The sequence below is a fragment of the Mustela erminea genome, chromosome 3 (genome assembly GCF_009829155.1).
Source record: "Mustela erminea isolate mMusErm1 chromosome 3, mMusErm1.Pri, whole genome shotgun sequence".
Lineage (NCBI taxonomy): Eukaryota > Metazoa > Chordata > Mammalia > Carnivora > Mustelidae > Mustela > Mustela erminea.
In genome coordinates, this window is record NC_045616.1 from 106819094 (window position 1) to 106842321 (window position 23228).

At 43.4% G+C, this 23228-nt stretch overlaps 1 protein-coding gene across 21 annotated transcripts in view; it reads right to left on the reverse strand.

Annotated features, from left to right (window-relative positions):
* The window catches only part of TENM2 (teneurin transmembrane protein 2), a 1222850-nt gene that overhangs the window by 43783 nt on the left and 1155839 nt on the right, over positions 1–23228 (reverse strand). For 19 of the 21 annotated variants that reach the window (XM_032337070.1, XM_032337078.1, XM_032337077.1 and 16 more), the window contains 6 exons: positions 21774–21794; positions 18568–18800; positions 17206–17360; positions 15099–15973; positions 7785–7960; positions 6074–6309 (listed from right to left, as the gene is read on the reverse strand). In XM_032337070.1, the coding sequence (XP_032192961.1) occupies positions 6074–6309; positions 7785–7960; positions 15099–15973; positions 17206–17360; positions 18568–18800; positions 21774–21794 (1696 nt within the window). The remainder of the gene's footprint in view (positions 1–6073; positions 6310–7784; positions 7961–15098; positions 15974–17205; positions 17361–18567; positions 18801–21773; positions 21795–23228) is intronic. The other 2 variants (XM_032337075.1, XM_032337073.1) reach the window with 1 other exon arrangement.

The following is a 23228-nucleotide window of genomic DNA, read 5'->3' on the forward strand; positions in this document are numbered from 1 at the left end:
ATATTCCCCGTTACCTGCACCCTGTATTTTTCTCTGTAGCACCCATCACAATTTCTTTCTATTATTTGATCAGTTATTTGATTATTATCTGTTTCCCTTTGCTATGACAGGAGGGTCTTTCCACTTTTCTACCACACAGTCCAAAATAGCAAGTCAGCCAAAAGTAATACTTGTGTGGGGAATACATGGTTTAATGTTTGCAAAGGCTTGCCCTTCTAATTCTATATTATTTAAGCTGATATTAAATTTATCACAAGTCCTGTCTGCACAAGCACTGCTCACAGTGTAACATTGAGTCTTGTCGGTTTCGTTCACCTGTATACACTGAGTGCCTCCTACACTGCCGACACATAGATGTTTGAAATATGAAATATCAGTGCAGATTGAGAGCACTGCAGCAGGAAGGGACTGATAAAGCCCAGGCTTTCTTGGTAACTGTGGCTATTAGCAGAGCTACTTCAGCGGGCTCCATGTACAACTGAGTGCATGTGTGTGTTCGCACGCACAGCTGCCTCCCACCTCGCTCCTGGGTCACTGTCATTTGCCACAAAGGTCAAACTAACACAAGCCAGTGGGTAACTGCAATGACTTATTAATCATACGGAAACCCTAACAAAATTGCTCCCACCTCTTCTTGGGAAGGACACTAATACCAATATCATGATGAAAAATGATCTTGGAAATGATTTTTCTTTTGTTCTGCTACCTACACATGTAGTTGCTTTTTGCTTCTTCTATCTCTATGTAAATCGTAATCAGGAGGCAACATCTTAGAGGGTGGATGTCTGCTTCCTTTTCAGAGAGAATCATGCACTGAATCCATTTCAGGGAAGAGCAGGAGTTTTAAATCTCAGAAGAGGTTGGTGTCTGTTCTCCTCTTGCTGGTGGGGAAGGCTGGGGGTTGGGGGGAATGATACATGAACAGAGCCTCAGGACCAGAAGTCTGCCTTATGATTAGGCTCTGGAGGGATGGAGGGTGTAGAATATATCTGGTGTGTGTGCACGCGCATGTGTGTGTGTGTGTGTGTGTGTGTGTGTGTGTGTGATTTAACCTATTCCTTCCTTCTCTGGGTGCAGCACTCCCTTTCTGTAAGGTTTCCCTGTTTAGGTGGTTTTACTGAGATGTCCAACACAAGATACATGTGTCCACATGTGACCTTGACCTTGTACTGGCCAATCATAGACCTGCATCTGTACCAGGTCAGTCTCCTGGGGTTTTGTGTGTGTTTTTTTTTTTTTTTTTTTTTTTTAAGTATAAGTGGTGTGGGAGATCCTTTCTTCTGCATTCACTAAGCTAAGCTGATGTCAGCCTAAAGTCACCTTTGGCCATCTCTGCCTGACTCCCGTGTGACGAGGTCACCGGTCTACTGTGGGAGAAAATTAGTTCAAGTGCCAAGAGAAATAATGTTGGGGGATGGAAGGGGACCACAAAAATGGGAGAAAAAGAGGTGTCAGCCTGATGACATCATTTGGGCTTGTGGGGGCCCAATTAGGCAAGACAATGAATGCCCTTTCTTATTATGCGAGTCTGAGTGGGCTTCCTGTGTTTTGCAATGGGAAGATTCCTGACAGATACAGGGAAAATGGGATTGTGAACTCATGCCTGCTTTGGTGAGATTGGGGAGTGGTGTGGAATTCACACACACATGCACCTTCTAGGGAGGACCCTTAAAGGGGCATGGACATCCCCTTGTCCCTCCTCACCTGTTGTCTGAGTGCCTATCACATGGCACTTGTCATCAGGGACACGGCGGTGCAGTGCTCACGTAGCTTACAGGGGCCCTGATGAACCGTTTTGTGTGTTTGAAAAGCCAGGGAGAACAGAGAAAGGAGTGGAGTAGAAAATCTTTCAAATGAGATTCCTTGAGACAACCTTGGGAGACATGATGAAAATGAGTCTCACGTTGAGTTTGTGCTGGGAAGAACGGACTAACACACTAAATTTTGCCAAAGCATCATAAAACTTCTGGTGGAAGGTTCTTTGTTGGTCTATCCGTCCACCATCTGACATTTCACTCGCCTATATGGAAAGGCTGCTGACGTGTTCCTCACCCAAGAGATGTCCCTGACTAGGTTGCTGGAAGAAGGACTACCTGGGTGGCTTAGAATTTCACTGGGGTCTATCATGGTAGCTTCATTGGGATTTTTGGTTTCTTCTGAATTCTAGGGAAGCTTAGCCTTGCTCCTCACATCACTCAAATGGCCAGACTCCTAGAAGCTTGATGGCACCTGGGAGAGGTAAGTCAGCTTGCTTCAGTGCTTGATCTCCTCCGTTGCTGCACCACAAGTTCTCTACAAACTCCCTGCTTTTCATGAAAGAGCAACGTTTTTTCCCTTATATTAAGAAGCAGGGCTGGGTCTGCCAGAATGTCAGACGTCTGTCTTGGGGTTCAGTCCCCAGCTTCTCTCCATCACAGAGGCTAGACACTCAGTTTCCTAGTCCATAGGATTGTGGGGAGGGAGCCTAAAAAGGAGAGCCTGATACAGCAACCCTGCTCCTTATCAAATCCTGTTAATTGTGTATGCTAAGTATCTCTCAGATCCCTCCCTCCCCCGTCTTTCTCTCTTTACTGTTAGTGATTTAGTTCTTTGTTTGGATTACTGCAATTGCTTTGTTCTGTCCCTCTCCTCCTATCTTGTCTCCTTCTAATCTATCTTCCTCCACACCTGAGGAAACGCGAGAGTCTTTCTTAAGACTACACATCCCAACACATCACTCTGCTAATTAAAACCTGGAACAGTTCCCCACAGTCCTCTGGATAAATGTCATCCTAGAAAAATATTCCTTTCCATGTGTTGCCCCTGGCCGACGCATTCTTTTTCTGTACCATAGTGTTGCAAGTTCCCTTTCCCTCTGGCGCACCTGACTTAAGGTTTCCTGAAATGCTCTTCCCGTTTTTGACCTCTCTGTTGCGTCACAGGGAACATTTCTGGTCTGATCACCCCCTCCCCATATCTTTGCCAGGCTAACTCCTACCACTCTTCAGTCCTGAAGCTCTTCCTGATCAACATGGCAGAGACCCTGCTATGTGTTCACCAACTCTTTCCTTTTATTTTTCCTTAGGCTCTCACAAAGACGACATTTCCTAGGCTGTCCTGTGATTCAGGTGAAGTGATGCAGGCCATGCCCAGCTCTGCTCATTCAGCCCCTTGTCCTTCCAGAGCAACCCAAGAGGTCATTTGCCTACTGTGGCGGGATCACAGGACAGCAACGCAGTGAGTCCCCACGAGGCCGAGCTGCTTGCCTTCTCTGCACTGTGATTGGAAAGCTCCTGAGATTGTAGGACTTATTTGTTATCTGGCCTCAGTCCATCCTCTCCTGACACAACCAACTACTGCTTTCCTTGTGACATTGCCTCTGTTACAGCTTACACCACACGATTCACATTGCTTTCTCCACTGGAATGCAAACTTCTTGCTGGCAAGGATTTAGTTTTCTTTCTCTCTCTCTAGTCTACTCACTCCATAGTGCTTGGCATAGAGTTGGCACTTAGCAAACATGTTTTTTAAAAAATGTATAGTATTGGTTTAATTTGCAGCCCACATACAGAGGAGACTTAAAGCAAAGAGAAAATATAAAAAAACGAATTAGTTATACACAGGAAAACGATGACCGTTGTAAAACGCAGCATTCTCCTCAGAGTCCATTCTAGTAATCTGAAGGAATGAATGAAAAATTTCAGGGCCCTGTTTGACAGTGGAAATCAAGACAGAGGGAAAAGGAATGTCAGCCCTGGAAGTGAGAAGAGCCTGTTGCCCTGTGCGCGCCAACAGGTACCCTTAGTTTAGGGGCTGCAAACCTCCTTGCCTTGGGCTCCCGGAGAACCTAAAAGGACACTCCCCAGTTCTCTTCATCCACAGCACGCTCCCCCTTTCTTTTACACCTTCTTCCACTTGCTCCCCTGCAATTTCCAGGAGTTGCTTTTATTTCATTCACTAAACAATTTATGAATTGAATTAAAATAAATGAGATGCAAATAAATTCCAGGCTTTCTCCCTCATTTTCAAATTACATTTTCAGTCCACTCAACCTGTTATAATCTCATAGTGATTTTCATTTAAGAGAGCTAAATGGATATGTGATTATTGTTACAGGAACTAACACCAGACAATTAAATGTTGAGGTGTTGATAGATAAAGCTGTGTTTTGATTTGCATAAACATGATGCCAGCAAATCTAACCCTGGCAGAAATTCAGTTATAAGACTTGCGTGCCTAACTTCTGCTAATTACCACAAGTATCATTATTAAGATTTTTAATATTCAGAGTTGGGATTATAGCCATTTTATTTTAGGGCCACATTTATCTTTATTTTGCAAACTTAGTCAAAATGCATAACTGATTTATCAGAGAAAAAGCACGATTACTACTTATAATCAACTTCTACAGTGCAGCATATCAAAAATCAATTATACAGCCCTGAAATCCAGTCATTAAGGATTTAGCTACTAATCTCATTTCATTTTTGTCTTTAGGAAGATACGGCCGTTTGCAACTTTGCAGATACCAGCATAGGAAGAAAAACATGGGAGACTGCTGATAACCTAATGTGAGGAATGGAGCTCCAACTAGACAAAGGCAGAATCCTAATATGGAGTGGCCTGGCACTGTGGGGTGATAGGCTGGGTGGGGTGGATTTCGACCCAATGGCAGCCAAAGTTATTACCCAAGTGTGATTCCCAAGTAGTGGTTAAACCCTGTGGGGCTGCATTGTTTACTCTCAGGCCAGCACTTATCTTAATCTGCAGTTACTTTAGTTATTCATTAGTATACTGCCTATCTGCCTGTCTGGTTCCTTTCCCCACCCTTGACCATCAGGGGCATGAGGGAAGGGATTTTACTTGGGGTACCATATTGACTTCCAGTGCTGGCTTATAGTAGGTGCTCAGTATTTAATGTGTGCTGAATTTGATGAGGACTGGGATCCCTAGGTTTCCCTGCCATGGGGGAAGGGGTTAGCATGATATTAAGAATCAGACCCTCCTAGTGCTTGGTAAATGACTAGGGCAGGACCCAGATTATCTGGATGACTGTGAATTCCATCCTTGGCGGTGAAGGATATGGGAAAGTGAGGCAGACACAAAGATGGAAGTGGGAGTGGGTCCTGGCTGTGCCATTTTCTAGCCCTGGTGCCTTTGGACAGGTTATGTAGCTTCCCAGAACCTGTGTTTCCTCATCTGAAAAACAGAGGGAAGTCCCTCTGGGGGGCTGTTGAAAATAAGTAAAGCATGTAACATATGGAGCTTGCATCATGAAAGTCCTTAGTGAGTGTTGCGTGTTAGTTTTTTTGTGGATAAGCTGCCCAGTCTGGGGAAGCTATGGTTGGTTGAAAATTTCTGCTGTGGTTTGCTTGTGATTTCCTCTTGGCAAGCCTTCCCTGATCACCTTGGGCTGGGTGATATCTCCTCCTCTGATTCTGTCAGGCCCTGGATGCTTTGCTCACTTTTTTTTTTTTTTTTTTTAAGATTTTATTTATTTGACAGATAGACATCACAAGTAGGCAGAGAGGCCAGCAGAGAGAGAGGGGGAAGCAGGCTCCCCGCTGAGCAGAGAGCCCAATGTGGGGCTCGATCCCAGGATGCTGGGATCATGATCTGAGCTGAAGGCAGAGGTTTTACCCAGGTGCCCCGCTTCTCTCACTTAACCCACTGGATTACCCTGCGCCTACATATTCTACTGGACTGTTAACTCCTTGTGTGTGAAGAGTACATTATAAAATTTCTGTTCTTCCAGTATTCATCAAATTACTCCACACAAAGCTGGCACCAGGCACCAAGTAGTTTGTCGAATTGGCCAAAGAGTGAGAGTCTAGGGAGCAGAGAGCAAGTGTGACAAGAAGACTGCAGCTATCCCAAGCTAGAGTGGAGGGTAAATCTGCACCATTTTCTCTCCTAGTAAACAGACATGGTTTTTCCCAAAGGGATAGGGCTTCTGTCTTGTGGGAGAAATACTTGTCTTTCCCATGGAAGAAAGGAGTAATGGAGGCTTGGGACCTGGGAAATTGCCTCAGCTCCTGAGGAAAAGGTGTATCCCCTACTACTTAGTGGTGACGAATTGGGTGGAACCACTTACCCGGAGCTTTCTGCCAAAGATGGTGACTTTGCCTTTAATCTGTTCCTTTCTTAGGCGCCACTCAATGGAGTTGAGGCCATTCTCCATGGGCAGGGAGATGTTGCAACGCCCAATGGTGGGGGTGATGGTGCCCGCTAGGACATGGGGCTCACTGTGGAAGCTGACACCCATCCCATTGGCATACATCACCCTCAGGGTACCGTTATTACAGAGCTGGTAGCTGTTCCGCACTTGATCTGGAGAAATGTAAGTGGGGGTGGGGGTAGGGAAAGAAATTATCCACTCTGTTAGTCATAAGAGAACAGAACCCCTATTTTTATAGGTTTCCATGGTACTTTGCAGCTGTCAGTCTAAGGCTGCCTTCAATTAGCACACATACAATGTTAAGGTGAGTAGCAGAGATGCTACTGATCCGTGGAAAGAAAAACATTATTAATATGTGGCACTCCAGAAATAATTATGCTGTGATATTTTTCTTTTACTCACTGAAGACTATTAATAGTACCTTTAAAGATGTCTATTGCCTACACAATTTGTGTCAATCAAATCCCTAATCTTTAACATATATATTTTATCTTAAAAGAAATAGTCTTTTTTTTTCCCTTTTGCCTACCATCTAACCTGAAGTTGATGGTCTAGCTACAGATCAAATCAAGAGAAAAAGCACCCTTCCTGGCCTTCATGCTTCTGCTGCTGACTCCACCACCATGCCAGCTCTCCTCAACAGAACTCTGGAGATTCAAACAGCGTAAGGTAGACTGAGCTAGTGGGTGCTGATAACATGTGTTTATCTTCCCAAAGGGAATCTACACTAGTCAATCAGACTTGTGACCTTTTTCCTTATCGAAAAGTTCCAGGGAGGAAACGTGAGTCTGAAACTCCTTTATAGATATATTGCTTCCTGATTATTTGGGCAAAGGAGTCCAGCTTGGCTGGCTTCGAGACGCTGGCTTTTGGGATAGTGAGCAAATGTGTATCTGTCACTCCTGCAACTGCAGCCATCATGCAGAAAGACAGAATCTACATCATTAATCATTTGGCAGAGCAGAAATAGAGTCATTGAAACAGGCTCTGTCGTGGGATAATAGTCCAGAAATGTCACCATTTATCTACTGAGAGGACACTTTTATCCTCTGACAACGGGCTAGCCCACTGACATTATATCTTAATTAAAAGAAAAATTAATCTGCACAATTCCTTTTCTTGCCAGCTCCTGTGCTTGTCCCTCACTGTGTGTCATGTCAAACAGTGCTAGTAACTATGGGGTGGTCAGAAACCTTTGAGATCCCAGTCTGGGCAAGAGATTGCTAAAGGGCTCTGATTCCAGGGCAATCAACCCAACAAACAAGTGCTTGGAAGAAGAATCAGGATGTGGCCAAAAAAGGAAGATGTGTAGCCAAAAGGATAAAGAGCCTTGGAGAAGGTAACTATGTGTGTTGTGCTGATGATGGAGAGGTAAAACCAAGTGCGGATGGCAACTGACATTTTCAGGGAAGTACATAGACATTCCCAAAGCTCTAGACATTTCATTTAGTATAGATGACATTCTCCTGAATCTGATTAAGTCATTTTCTACAAGACTGACCTCTTGTAGAATTTGTTTACGGTGGACACTTGACTAAAATAACAAGCTAATGGGTGTTCCCGGTCTCTGGAAGTCCTCCCAGGCTTGCTGGGGTCTGTGGGTGAGTTTAGTGGGTAGGGGGCTTACCTTGTACCACTGTGTAGGAGGCCTCCACTGAAGACAGATTGGTAATGACAGTGACATCATCATCACGGTTGGAGTTCTCAATGTCAATGGTGATGGACTTCTCCATTTCCCGGTGCAGACTGGTCACCACCCCCGTGGGGCGTGTCACATTGGTCAGGCGGCCTTCGTGGTCATAGCTGGAGGACAGACACACTGGTTTGGAAGCACAGTTACTGGAACTGAAGGCTTTCCCACCACTCAGAGTCACACAAGAGCCAGAGAGACTGGAAGGTAGAGTGGCTGGGTAGTGTATCACACTGAGACTCCTTGTCACAACCAGTAAGACTTGGCATTGGAGACCATCTATGTCCTTCCTCTTCCATACTCCTATAACTGCATCCCACTTGCCACCTCCTAGGCTTGGATTGTCAGCCTGGGCCAAATGCAAACTCCATGCCTTGGCTCAAGCATCGCTGGTCTGACTGCCTATACCCCTTTCTCTGGTTTTACAGCCCCAAACAAACCAAGCTCCCCAAGCAGCCTTTCTAGACTGTTTTCATGATGACTCACTTGAGTTCAGGCCCCGAGTCTAGGTATACCTGATCAAGTTCTGCTGCTAGAAAGTTCCCTGAGAGTGGCCCTTCTCCTTTGTGAATATCATCTCTACTCTTCTCTTAAACTGTGGAATTATTGCTTCCATCTCCTTTAGCAAAAAGCCTTGGTGTCCCACTGGTAGAACATTTTCCTACTCTGGGAGATCCATTGTAATCAGCAAGCTTGGGCCCTCCATAGGCCATAGGAAAGAAACTCTTTTTAAGGGCTGGATGTAGAGGCCTTTGAGCTTTCCCACATGAGATGTTACTAGAGAGGAGAGGAAGGAGGAACAAAGAAAGTAGTTGACTTGACCTCTAGGTGTGACTCCCTCTTGACTGGGGACAAGGACAAAGTTGGTTGGTTCTGAGTGTTGGAGACTGGATCTTGTACAGCATGTAGGACAGCCAGTGAACAGAACCATCGTGGCTTATTTGACTTTGTCACAGAGGACTACAAAAGCAAATACAGATGGTGCCTGGCAAACAGTTTGAGAATAAAGGAATGCAGACCTGGTAAGTTATTTGAGAAAACGTGATAAGAAATTTTGCTTCTGGAGATGTCTGAAGGCTGAAAACAGAACCACATTAAGCTGGAAGGCCAGTTGGACAAAGGGTGTGGGGAGGGGAGAACTTTGAGTGGGGATCTCAGGTTTGGCTCTACCCTCATCATTTGCCCAGAGCAGTAGGCAATGGGTAGTACAGATAATACATTATAGTGGTTACACCACCAGGGCTTTCCGGGTATACACAGATGGGAATCAGGCCCTCCAGGATTCCCTTTTGTCATCTAATCTGTTAAAGAAACTGCCTCTCAGATGGGTGTACAAAGATGTTATTTACTAATAGTGACAAGTTAGAATAATCTAAGTGGTCATTCGTCAGAGATTTGTTAAATAAGGAAATATCCATAAAGTAGAAACCTCTAAAGCCATCAAAATTAGTGACAGTGATTTTTTAAAAAATTTATTCGACAGACAGAAATCACAAGTAGGCAGAGAGGCAGGCAGAGAGAGAGGAGGAAGCAGGTTCCCTGCTGAGCAGAGAGCCCGATGTGGAGCTTGATCCCAGGACCCTGGGATCACGACCTGAGCCAAAGCCAGAGGCTTTAACCCACTGAGCCACGCAGGCACCACAATGACAGTAATTTCTATCCATTAGGGTGAAAAATGTATATATTATTGAGTAGAAAGAGTGGAGCACAGAAATATATTCCTGATAGTATACAGGGGTGAAAAATGAGTATGTGTGGAAGAAGTTCTCTCAAAATACAGACATCTCAACATTAAGGATAGTTTTCTGCGTATGTTTGTATGTTCCCATATTTTAGGAATTATTTCTAACCAATATGCCTGACTTCCATGTTTTCTGACTACAAACAAAAGGTATTTAATTGAAATAGAGGGTAAAAAGATCAATGAGACTAAGAGATGGTTTTTAAAAAGATAAAATTGACAACCCTTAGCTAGACTCACCAAGAAGAAAAGATGACAGGATTCAAAATCAGAAATGAAAGAAGAGACGTTACTACTGATACCACAGAAATACAAAGGATCATAAGAGATTACTACTAAGGAGTTTCAATCAGTAATCAAAAGCGTTCCAACAAACAAAACTACAGGGCCAGATGGCTTCACTGGTGAATGCTACCAAACATTCAAAGACTTATTAATAGCAATCCTTCTCAAACTCTTCCAAAAAATAGAAGAGGAGGGAACTATTCCAAACTCATTTTATGAGGCCAGCATTACTCTGCTACCAAAACAGGACAAGGACACCACACAAAAAGAAAATTATAGACCAATATCTCTGATGCATATAGATGCAAAAATCCTCAAATCGTATTCATATTTAAATCAAATGTAGAAAATCATATTCAATAGTACTGTGAGAGCGGGATTTATTCCGGGGATGCAAGGATGGCTCAACAGTTGCAGAAAAAGCATCGGACAAAATTCAACATCCACTAGTGATAAAAACTCTCAGAGGGAATGTACCTGAACAAAATAGAGGCCCCATATATGACAGATCCACAGCTAACATCATATCCAGTGATGTGATTCACATCATATCTAGTGAAAAACTGAAAGCTTTCTCTCTAAGATCAGGAGTAAGACACAACAATTAAGCAAGAAAAAGAAATGCATCCAAATCATAGAGAAGTAAAACTGTAACAGTTTGCCGATGATATCATGTATAGAAACTGTTAGAACCAATAAATTCAGTAAGGTTGCAGGATACAAAAATCAATACATAAAAATCTGTTGTGTTTCTATACACTAATAACAAACTTGCAGAAAGACAATCCCATTTATGATTGCATCAAAAAGAATTAAAAAACCTAGGGAGGTAAAAGTCCTCTTATACTGAAAGCTCTAAGACATTGATGAAAGAAACTCCATGTTCATGGACTGGAGAAATTATAATGTCCACGCAATTCAATGCAATCCCTAACAAAACTATAAAGACATTATTCGCAGAAATAGAGCAAACAGTCCTAAAATTTGTGTGGAAACAGAGAAGACTTCTAATGGCCAAAGCAATATTGAGAAAGACAGACAAAGCTAGAGGCATCATGTTCCCTGATTTCAAATTACATTTCAAAGCTATAGTAATCAAAACAGTATGGGATGGACACGAAAGCAGACATACAGATGAATAGAGCAGAATAGGGAGCCCAGATTAAAACCCCACACATGTATGGTCATTTAATTCACCACAAAAGGGCCAAGAATATACAACAGAGAAAGGACAGTCTCTTCAATAGATGGTGTTGGAAAAACTGGATAGCCACATGCAAAATAATGAAACTGGACTGTTACACAAAAATTAACCCCAAATGATAAAAACCTCAAAGACCCGAAACCATAAAACTAGAAGAAAACCTAGGTGGCTAGCTCCTTGACATTAGTCTTTGCAATTTTTTGATTTGACCTCAAAAGCAAAGGCAACAAAAGCAAAAATAAACAAGTGGGACTGAATCAAGCTGAAAAGCTTCTGCACAGTAATCCATCAACAGAGTGAAAAGGCAACTTACTGAATGGGAGAGAATTTGTGAAAATCATATTTCTGATAAAGGGTTGATATTAAAAAAACACCTCATATAATTCAATAGCAAAAAAAAGCAAACCACCTGATTAAAAAATATACAGAGGCTCTGAATAGACCCTTTTCCAAAGAAGACACACAAACAGCCAACAGGTACACGGGAAAGTGCTCAACACCACTAATCAATGAGAAATGCAAATCAAAACCATAATGAGGTATTACCTCACACTTACCAAAATGTCTATTATCCAAAAATATAAGAAGTAAGTGTGGGCAAGGTTGTGGAGAAAAGGAAACCCTTGCACACTGTTGGCAGCGACGTAAATTGATGCAAACACTAGGGAACACAGTATGGACGTTCCTCCACAAATTAAATCTAAAATTACCACATGATCTGGCAATTGCACTTTAAGGTATCCATCCAAAGAAAACGAGAACACAAACTCGAAAAGATAACTGCACCCCACGTCCACTGCAGCATTCTTTACAACCGTCCAGATACGGAAACAACCTAAGTGTCCAATGCAAAATTACTTGACGATAAAAAGAATAAAATCTTGTAACCTGTGACAACATGGATGGACCTTGAAGGCATTATGCTACGGGAAATACGTTAGAAACAAATACCATATGATCTTATAGGTGGAATCTTTAAAAAGTAACCTGAGCTCCTAGACGTGGAGAATATTGGTGGTTACCTGAAATGGGAGGTAGGTGAAATGGGTGAAGGGGGTCAAAAGGTACAGATTTCTAGGTGTAAATAAGTCATGGGGATATAATGTACCGTGTGGGGATAGGTAATATTACGGTACTGCATATTCCAAAGTGGCTAAGAGAATAAGTCTTCAAAGTTCTCATCACAAGAAGAAGGTTTTTGGTAACTGTATAATGGTGGATGTTGACTAGCACTTACAGTGCTGGTCATTTCACGATATATACAAACATCAAATCATTATGTTGATGATTTGACTATGTCAGTTTTATCTCAATAAAAAAAACACTTCTGTTTGTGTACAGTTGACTATGTCCATTTGACTTCAGTATGTCAATTTTATCTCTATAAAAATAAGAAAATAAAACACTTTTAAGTCTTTGTGTACAGGGTACCTAATGGACTACTCAGTATCAGATAATACCTTCAACTCCTTCAGGCAAGCCGGGACTGTATGGGGAGTTGCATGACCTGGGATCCAGGCAAAGATTTAATTCCAGCGCACCTGGACCTGGATGATGGTGCCAGCTGCCATGCTTCCTAATGAGAGCTGTAGTAGAAACTGGAGATTCTAGTTTTGGGGAACAGAGGATTGGGGTTGAGGCCAGGATCTCAGGGGCCACAGAAAGAGCATGTTATGTTCTCTTTAATTGTCAAAGAAGAGTAAGTTTCCTACAGCTGTGCTAACTTGCCCATGGAGTATTTTCAGGTTCAGGTCTCTTTGCAAGTAAGTCTGCACATAGTTGCAAGGAGCTGTGTGTTCCAGTAATGGGATCTGGAGGCCACTTAGTAGAGCCTTTGCAGTCTTGGCCTGTGTGGGGCCAAAGGGATCAAAAAACTCATTTATTCAGCAAGTATTTACTGCCTGCCTACTATAAGTCTGTCATTGTTTGAGGTGCTGGAGACATGACTCAGAACAAAATGGGTGAAAATCCCTGCTTCTGTGATGTACACATGATGGACAGGGCAAAAATAAACCATGGTTTAAAATACAGAGTATGTCAGATGGTAACAAGTGGTAAGGATTAAAATAAAGGAGGGAGAGAGACAGAGTATGCGTGTGTAGGGGTGGTTGTAATTTTAAGTAGAGTCCTGGGCCCTTGAGGGATGCAGGCTGCTCTTCCCCAGCTGACCATGTGTAAAAGTACTCAACAAAAGGAATTCACCATCTTTTTAGGAGGAACAAGAAAACCTAATGCATTTGAAGCCCTACAATTGAGAATTTGTGATAATTGGATTTATCCACATTACCAAAAAGCAGCTCTTTAAGAGCTGACACCATGATTTAACAATCATGCAGTTTCCATGTAACTTGTAAACTTCTTCTTCATCTTTTTTTTTTTTTTTTTTTTTTTTTTTTTTTAAGCATCCTGCTCCTATTTTAATTCAACTAGGGTCCCCTCCTGGAAAAATACTCCCCCAGTTAGAGCTAGTGTCTAAAGGAGGATCCACGCCCGAACTTCTTTATTATGGTCTCTAAGTCAAGCCTAATTCTGGCCTTCTGAGAGTGACATTGTTTTGTCCTCAGTCATGTCAGTCCACAAATTATCTCTGAAATGCACTGGGTCCTTAGGTGGAACTGCTAGAAAGTGAAAATCTAACCGGTGTTGGGGTTATCATATAGTTTTAGCCCAAGCTGGTGTGAGAGCTAAAGATAGCACTCAGATGGTGCCTACAGGGGTAGAGTCACTGGCTGGTAAAGTCTGATCAAGTCCCAGCGCCTGAAGGATACTAGGATGCTTCTGAAATCCGAGAATGACAGCTTGGCCCAAAGGCAGAAGGGAGGAAGGGAAAGAAATTATGCAATGCAGGAACTTTCCAGCAGGTGGCAACAGCTTCCTTTCCATGCTCCCAAACCCATCTGCCCACCAACTGGAAGTGAAAATTCCTGGATTTAGGAGTTGTCAACAATGGGGTTTTCTGTTCCCTTGCTTGTCCCCCATTCTTTCTGCAACAGCCCCTCCCCAACTCACTAAGTTCTCAGCCAGCAGCAACACCTCGACAGAAAGCAAGCAAGAACTCCAAAGGCGAGCTTAACCAGATCCTTCACGATCACAGAAAGCCCGACATTTGCAAATTCCATCCCAGTCTCAGCAGGGACTGGGGGAATCTCGTCTCAGTAATTTCCCCTAGCCAGCATCCCACTGGTTAATACCTGTGGCAGAAGGCAGTGTGACCAAGCGCTGGCTGCAGGAGTGATGGAAAACAGCTTTTTTGGCAAAACAAACGGCAGGACTATTAAGCAGGAGATAATTGTTAGGGGAAATATGACCAGCTCTCACATCTTTTAATATACCTAGCACTTTATCTGTATTGATCTGCTTCTGCTAAGGAGGAAATTCAGAGTTTATCTACCTGTTTGTGCAATCAAGTATGTTGCTGGACCTACTGGCAAATTACGGGAGTCCCACCAGGATCTTGCCTTTTAGATTCTCATTTCCGCACCCATGGCAAACATGAATAATCAGCAAAGTTAATGAGCACTTGCTCTCCCAGGCGCTGTGCCTCTCCAATATCCTGAAACTGGAGGGGCAAGCAGGCAAAAGAAATCGCCAGCCCTTGTAGGGAGGATGCTCAATATCAGAGACCCAACAGTGCAAATCACTTCAAAGTCAGGGAGAGGGGACATGAATATCTTGAAGCCACAAGTTGACATTAAAGTCAGGAAAACAGGGACACCTGGGTGGCTCAGTCGGTTAAAGACTCTGCCTTCAGCTCAGGTAATGATCTCAGGGTCCTGGGATCGAGCCCCGCATCGGGTTCTCCACTCAGCAGAGAGCCTGCTTCCTCCTGTCTCTCTTTCTCTCTGCCTGCTTCTCTGCCTACATGTGATCTCTGTCTGTCAAGTAAATAAATAAAATCTTTAAGAAAAAAAAAGGTCAGGAAAACAAAGTGACTGAGCAATTCTAAAAGCTACGTGGACAGCCAATCCTGCTGCCAGCTTGGATAGGGCGCTGTCGAGAAATACTTTACAAATGTACTTACTCATAGAAAGTTGTCCATCCTGTTTCATCACTCTTGGTGGCTAGGAGGCCAGTGTTTCCATCATACGTCATGAGGCCAAGCTCCAGGTTCTGTGTGGACACGACTTTGAGACCTCCATTGGTGCCCACTGTGAGGGTGATGATCTGGTTGTCAGGCATGAGCAGGTGGCGGGGCACGCCACTACTGTCCCGACGGATCTTCAGGGAATTCCCGTTATTGTCAGTCAGTTCAGTGACATCGTTGTCAGCACTATAAGTGAAATTGTACAAGTACTCCCCAGTCACCAGGCTCACAGTGTACTGGTGGATGCCATCGGCGTTGAAAACATACAACTCCTGTTCTCCGGGGGATGCAGCCTCATACTGGTTGAAAGCATTAAGAACAGGCTTGTTTTTGCTGACCGCCCTGATCCGAATATTTCCAAGGTCTGCGATGTAGATGGTACCGTCTGGAGCTACAGCTAAGGACGATGGGGAATTCAAGATGGCGTCAGTCGCGTAGGCATCGTCTCCCGAGTAGCAGTTGCAATTGACATCGTTTTTGCAGTCACAGTCTGAGGCTGCCCCAGCTAAAAGGCAGATCTCCCCATTGGTTGTGACCTGGCGTAGACGGTTAATCTTCTTCTCATCCGTCTCAGTGATATAGAGGACCCCAGTGTGAGAAATGGCGATGGCACTGGCTGACTCCAGGGCGGAATGAATGGCTAATTTGCTGAGGGAGTAGTCAATTCCAGGAACCTGGCAGTGCATGGGGCGTCCTGCGATGATGCTGACTTGGTGATTCTCAGTGATTCGAAGGATGACGTTGTTCTCGAGAACATACAGGGAGTTGTCCATGGGGTTGACAGCAAGGTCTGTTGGCCACTCCAGGCGAACCTGTGGATGACATGGCATCAAATTAAGGAGCAGCCTCCAACATGCCCAGTGTTTAACAGTAGGACACGTATATTGGTTTTATGCAGCTGGGGAACAGGACTTTTTTACCCACACTATATGAGAAGTGTCTGTCACCAAACCACTTGCTCATTGCCCATGTTGAATATACACAATGAAGAAGAGGCCATGTAACAAACATTTCCTGTGATATCATCTACTGTGCCTAAAGTAGATCACCAGCTCTAGCCATGATGCTCTTCTCCATCCCGGATGATTGGACCAAGGTCAGAGTCATCATATATAGTTGTACAGATAATTCACTGCACAAGGAGCTAATGTAATCCATCACAGCCTCTGCTCACCAAGCTATGGGCCTAAGGAGGCTATGTTCATTTCGAGGCAGCACTTTTATCTAATACACAAAAGAAGCCACGCTGATTTAAGGTGGCCTGACCCAAGGGCCACCAATGCACAGGCTGGCTAGTGAACTACAACTTGAGAATTTGCTTGAAGAAATGAACTGGGCCTTTTCTGCAAAACTGAAGTGACCATCTTGGTGGCAACTGTCAGTTTGTTGTGCAATTTGAGCTGAAATTAATGAGGTTGACTGAAGGTTGAAAAGGCCCTTACAGACAGGGCAAACATGTATTTCAGGATGTTTGAGGATCTATCTAAGAAAGTTCAGTTTCTCCTGCTGCACATCTGTATGAGTCTCTCTTCTCTGCCCCCATAAGAGCCCATACCAAGATAATATCACTTGGGAGATTATTGTAGACAGCTCTGCTCTAGTTTACTACTGCACAAAGTAAAGGTTTATATAGTAAGGATGCAATCATTTCAGATTAACAGGGAAGTTCTGATTGACATATAACACTGTATAGTACATTCTCAAACCTGCAATAATGATTGAGAAGAGAGGTAATTACACAGTAACTCCTACCCTGTAATCTGCCATGGCTGGAGTGTGTCACCAGCTCCACTATCTGAGCAGAAATCATCCCCACCCCCCAACCCACGGCTTTCCTTTCTCTCTTGTGCTCTCTCTCATTCCTATCTGACATTTCTCATTCCATCTTGCTGTCTAGTTCATCTCAAACCTTCTACAAACAAACCTGTAATCTCTATCTATATTTCTTCCTCCCACTCCCACTTTCAACCCAAACAGGCTGCAGGTGAGAACTTCAGGCTAAGAGCCAGGTGTGGCATAGTGATGAAAAATAAGAAAGTCCTACCTGGGCCACATCCATGCTGGAGTCACAGCTCAGTGGCCGGACAGCAGTGAGGTCGTTGGAGCCCAGCAAGGTAGAGATGATTCCATTCTGGTCAACCTTCCGGATCATGGTGGCATCAACAAAGTACATGAGCCCGTTCTTGTCTACTGCAATACCTGATCAAGACAAACAGTGGGAGTATGTCTCTTGGCAAGGAGTAGGGCTTGTGGAGTAGAGGTGGGGATGCTCTACTGGGCATTACCTTCTAGGACCGGGGACCTTACTGGACGAATGCTCAGGCTTCGAGCAGTGGCTCTCAACCTTTAAGGGTAACACCCTTTCTCATGAGCACTGTGCTGAGACCTGTGTAATTCCTGGGGTGCTGGCTGTATCACCACCCAACTGAAGAATGAACTTTGGGCTGCAAATGAGCTAAGTCTACAAATAAATAAATGGGGAAATAACTTGGCATCTGCTCTCTTCAGAAAAGAAGTTATTTCCCAAGTTCATTACTTGAAAATTATTGGTAGTAAATTACTTGAATACCCTTCACAACTAATTACAACAACAAGATGGAGAAACAGGGATTCTTGCTGTCACAGACTCCCAGTTCAAAATATATCCTTCAGGAAACATTCCCAGTTAAGCCTTGACTCTACTCAGTATGCCCTGAGGGAACACCTGTCCTAGCACGCTCCCCGTAAATGCACACAGTGGCTTCTATTTCTTGTGCACCTTTACCCTATGACCCAAGCCCAAGGTTCCTCATCCTTAATCCACACTGCCAGATCCTTTAGTGGTAGCTAAGAATGCTAATAAGAACTGGGCCTTCAAAGGACCAATCAGTCCTTAACCCTAAGTATCCTTGGTCCTTTCCAAACAGAGTTCCTTCAATTCTAGGAACATTCCCCCATCCGTCCGGCCAATCCCAGGTCCTTGGAAATTAATCCCATTCTTAACTGCTACCATTCACTTGACTCTTAAAAAATGATAGGGCCTGTGATTAAGACTATGCACACTACTGTCGACCATGAACATCTGGGAGTGGTTGGAGGCCCTCACTGGGCTCTGTCTCCAGCCCGAACAGTTGCCACTCTGGCTCATGGAGCTAACATTTCCCCCTGACTCCGTGTGACTGGCAGCAGTCTAAAATCTCTAGGAGCAGTCCACCCCACTTTCCATTTGGGGTCTATGTGGGTGATGATGTTTACTTCAGATAAACACAATTTTTTTTTTTTTTAAACACCCACACATCAAAGTAAACTATCAGAGTGAGATTACTATAGGGGAAGCTATATTTGGGATTGCCTGGGCTTAGTTCACTTCCCGTTAAGAGGCAAGCCAAGCTTGAGACAAGGGGCTTTCTTCCTTGGTAGCCTTTACCTCGAGGGCTCATCAGGGTGGCATCCACGGCCTTCCCTCCATCCCCACAACGGGCTTCATCGAAGGGCAAGCATTGCTCTCCGGTCCCTGCCACCACTTCTGAATTCCCAGCCAGGTCTTTAGCTCCACTCAGAGACTTGACTCGGTAGATTCGCCGACTGTTGGTGTCAGACACGTAGAGAGAGCCGGACACAGGGTCTACTGCCAAATAGTACTTGTGTGCTGGGTTGTTGCTTTGGAAGAAGCACAGAGAGAAATGAGAAGGGGGCTAAGCAGCTGGCCTACGGGATCAAAGAGGTGACAAAAATCCTAGCAAGACTTTAGACATTTCTAGCGTCTTTCCACTTTATTGAACTGGAAAGAATCTAACACAACAGCTTAGTGTTCTCACATGTCCTGGCTCTTAGCTACTGCCTTCTGACTGGACCTGAGCTCCTCAGGCTACGCAGAGGGTTCACGGTTTCCCGTCGTGCTAAAATACCACAGTTTCACTTGGCTGGTAGGAAAGATTCTGCTATGGTCCTGCTTTTGTGTTTATGTTTTGTGTGTATCAGTCTTCTTTACTTCCCCCTTTGGGTTTGATATGTTTCTCAAGTGGGATTGAGGAACACTTCCATGAGACAAGGTTTTCTTTCTAGTTCATGTTTTCTCAATGCTTCCAGGATACCAGATCATGAAGACTGGGGCAACCTAGAGTTTTCCTAACTTTGTGTTGGGAGGTTCCAAGAGGGATTCCCCAGTCCGCACCTCAGATCTTCTCTACTCTTGTTCAGTGTGGATATGAATAAAGTTGACTTTTTTTTTTTTTAAAGAAATTTGATGTCTTGCTGATATCATACCCAGAATCTGGATTACTGAGGGAGGAGACATAGTTTTTGAATTTGGGTAATAGTGAGGCCACAGGTGTGAACCAAGATCTGCCAAGGCCCTAAGCTACACTAGGACAGAAATTCTCTTGTGTGTGAGAAATGTAATAGGAAGGCACTAAGCCTCAGAGACTTGGATCTCTTTCTCTGCCGTGCATCTAGCTGTTCTATATGCTGCAGATCAGTACAGACTAAGACACAGGAAACTCTAAACTCAACACTGACACAGCTGGTGACCTGAGGTAAGTCTCTTGGCTGTGTTGGGTCCTAGATTGCTGGTTTGGATAATGAAGAAATCAGGTCATTGCACATATCCCTTTTGGCTCAAAAACCTACCGTTTCTTCCCTTTGCAGTGTCTGTCGCGTTATAAGAGGTTCCCAACAGAACAGGAGCTCATGCTATTCCTATACTGTTATTAAATCACTGCCTTTAGGATACCTCTAGTCAATGCCTCTCTGCCCTAGGGTGGTAGACAAGGTTTTGATGCCACATGCTGAAAATGAGCACAGGCCTCTTGTTTTTCAGTTATTTTTCCATTGTAGTTTGGAATTAAGGGAAGGAAAAGGATAGGAGAGGTGAAGGCAAGGTGAGGGGATGATTGTGTTGGATGCATGTGTCTTGTAGACATCAGCTGGTAAATTACTAATTAAAACACCCCTATTTGGGTTCTTCCCCGATTTAAGGAAGAAAAGAACTATGAAGCTATTTTTAGGAACAGTTTGTGAATCGAGACCATCTTTAATTCCAGCTTCTCCTCAGGTTGCTATTAAGACACATAATTGAACTGGAAGTCAAGGTCTTTCTAAAATTCGAGCCTAGATCACTTGTTTAAAAGAGTAGGCTACCAGGGTTCCTTTTCTTTCCTTCCCTACCTTCTTCTTCTTCTTCTTTCTTTTCTTTCTTTTTTTTTTTTTTGGCTATTAAGTCTTTAGAGAATATCCACATATGCAAAACAAATTAGGGCAGAAAGGGAAAACTTCATGCCATTTTTTAATTAGATGCTGTACTTTGTTACTGAATGAATAGTGGCTGGTGTGATCAACAGAAGGATGAGGGCACTGCACATCTGTGCCTATCTATGAGCAAGATAATTAATTCTGGGCTTTCTAGGGAGCCCGATTCAAAGAGGCTTTTCAAAAACTCTGGCAGAAGAGCAGATGTGTGAGGATGTGGGGTCAGTCATTGCTGGGGTCTTATTCTTCCCCATGGTGTCATACCCATCCCAACCAAGATTCTTATAGAGACTCTTGGGTACATGGACAGCCTTGTTTCCGTATCTGTGGCTACGGTAAAAGTCAAATGCGGTATGTGAATTTGAATGGAGAGTGTCCTTCCAGGGCATTGTTGATTTTTTTTTTAAAACTTGGCCCAGTTGGGGCACCTATAAGCATCCCAGTTTTGGAGTATGGAGGAGGCAGCCAAGGGCTTATATGCATGGCTTTTCCACAGACTTTGATGATCCTGTAAAACCTGACTCCTCTCCATGTCTAATTCTCATGTAACATCAGGAAGAAGTCCCTTCCCTGTTTCATTTCAAGAAGTAAGAAGAAGCATTCCCTTGAGTTTTAAAATACGTCGTTTTGCTTTTCTATCTTCTTCCAAATAAAAAGGTCACTTTTCCTCCATTTCAGTGCAACCTGGGGTCCTGACATTTTCGTGACTTTGTAATGGGAAGTTCCCCAGAGCCATATGCACACATATGTGTGTTGTGCACTATATATGTGAATTTTACCAATATTGTTTTAAATGATAACCTGGAGCAGTTGAATGACGAAGGCTATTTAGATGAAAACTACTTGGACTACGCCCTTCCTACTCCTTAAAAGTGATTTAACGCTATGAAAATTCCCAGTGCATCTGACTGTTGGATTCATTCTGACCAGCAGATTGGCAATTAACTTGTTTTTTTAAAAATGACCATATATCCAGGGGAAAAAATCATTAATGAGTTGAAAATGAGTTTTTGACCCGTTTCCAGTTCATTAAAGCTTTTGTGAACCCAGTCCAGCATTTACAAAAGCCAGAAGTTTGCCTCAACTGTTTAGCCCAATTATGGACCGCACTGAGCAGTCGGGATAAAAGTTCGCTGAGGGTTCATTATCTTGCACTTGCATCTCCCGGAAATTCTAATTACTGTCAGCTTATTTGGTTGCTTTTTGACTGCATTTCATAATTGCTAAAGCTTATCATATCCACAACACACAATTAGCACATAAAAAAGTTACTATATTTGGTACATAAAAATACACAACATTACACAAGAAGCACAAAACAAAAAGCAAACACAAGGAAGCAAACGAACCATATCAAATTATACGGGAAAGAGTTCTTGGTCTTACCTATGTTTAAACTCTTTATTTCTTTATAGAAAGAAAACAGAAGGAAAAAGAACAAACAGTTAGCTGAAGAATTGATGATAAAGCAAACACAACATTTTTATTTCTTACATAAAGGGGCCCCAAAAAAGTCTTTTTTTTTTTTTTTTTTTTTCCCTTCTGGATGACAGCTCCTGATTCAGTCATGTGGGGAGCACTCCTGATTTTGGACTCCTCCTGGCCATTGAAAAATCTAGACAAGAATGTTTGAATTCTCTGACCAGCGATGTGGCTGTCCCATGACATAGGTGGCAACAGGTGAAATAGGTCTTCCGGCTAACGAAAGGATGCCAAATAGGTCACCTCTCGAGTGCCAATACCTATTGATGAGTAATGGCTGCCAGGAGGGCGGGAGTATGATTCTGAAGTCGAATGCAAGCCCAGCTGTAAAGAGTGTTGTGACTCATTTGTAATGTCTGTCCTGGGTGTGGGAGGGAGCCTGGTGCCACCTGTGCCGTCTATTTGCCATTGGTGCATTACAGGGTAGAGTCTGCACCACCCAAGAAAGCCTCTTCCCAAATCCATCTGCAGTTTGGCAATCATTCTCTTGGACCCTGAGAGTCTTAACCATTTCCTACCCCTGCTCCATGACACCTTCCCTCTCCCTGTCTCATTCTGCATGTGTGGGACCCCAAGTATGCATTCTTTCTTACAGATAACACCCATAGGTGAAATTCATGGCTATTAATATCCACTCATAACTGCAGCCAAAGACTCCGGTTACTGTTCCTTTTCTGGGAAAGTGGTAAATGTTTTGTTTGTTTGTTTTTGTTTTTAGAACAAAAATACATGCCAGTTTCAACAGGAAAGTGGCTAGAGTTAACACCATTAGGCGAAGAGGAAAGAAGCTAAGGTCTCAATAAAGAGAACTGCTTCTCATTCCTGAGGCTTCTAAGACCACAGTGGAAGGAGTCCTTAAACCCTCTTCCCTTCTGGTTGAGGAACCAGGTTTCAGGGAAGGGACAAAGAGGGCTTAATGTCCTGATTCCTGCTTAGGTGCAGCCCGGGCCTCTGCCAGGGGCCATGCTTAGTAGTGGGTTTGCACAGGGATTACATTTTTATATTTTATTCCAACGTGTTAGTTTTCGTTAAAAAAAAAAAAGTTAATTAAATGATGCTGATAACTCCTGAGCTCTGACTGACATAGTGCAATTTAAGATTCATTCTGCAAAGCCTGGTATGTCAGGGTGGCAGCCGGGAATTCTCGCGTCTATTTTATATTGCTTAATGAAAGTGAAATGTTATCTGCCACCAGTGGTAGTCATATTTGGCTCTTAATTATTGCAATATCAATTCCAGTTTTTTAGTCAAGATTTTGTGAAAAGACTGGATGGGATTTGGGTCTGCAGACCTGACCTACTTCTTTCCTGAGAACATCTGCTTTAAGTTGATTAATATAATATCTATGCTGGGGAAAGG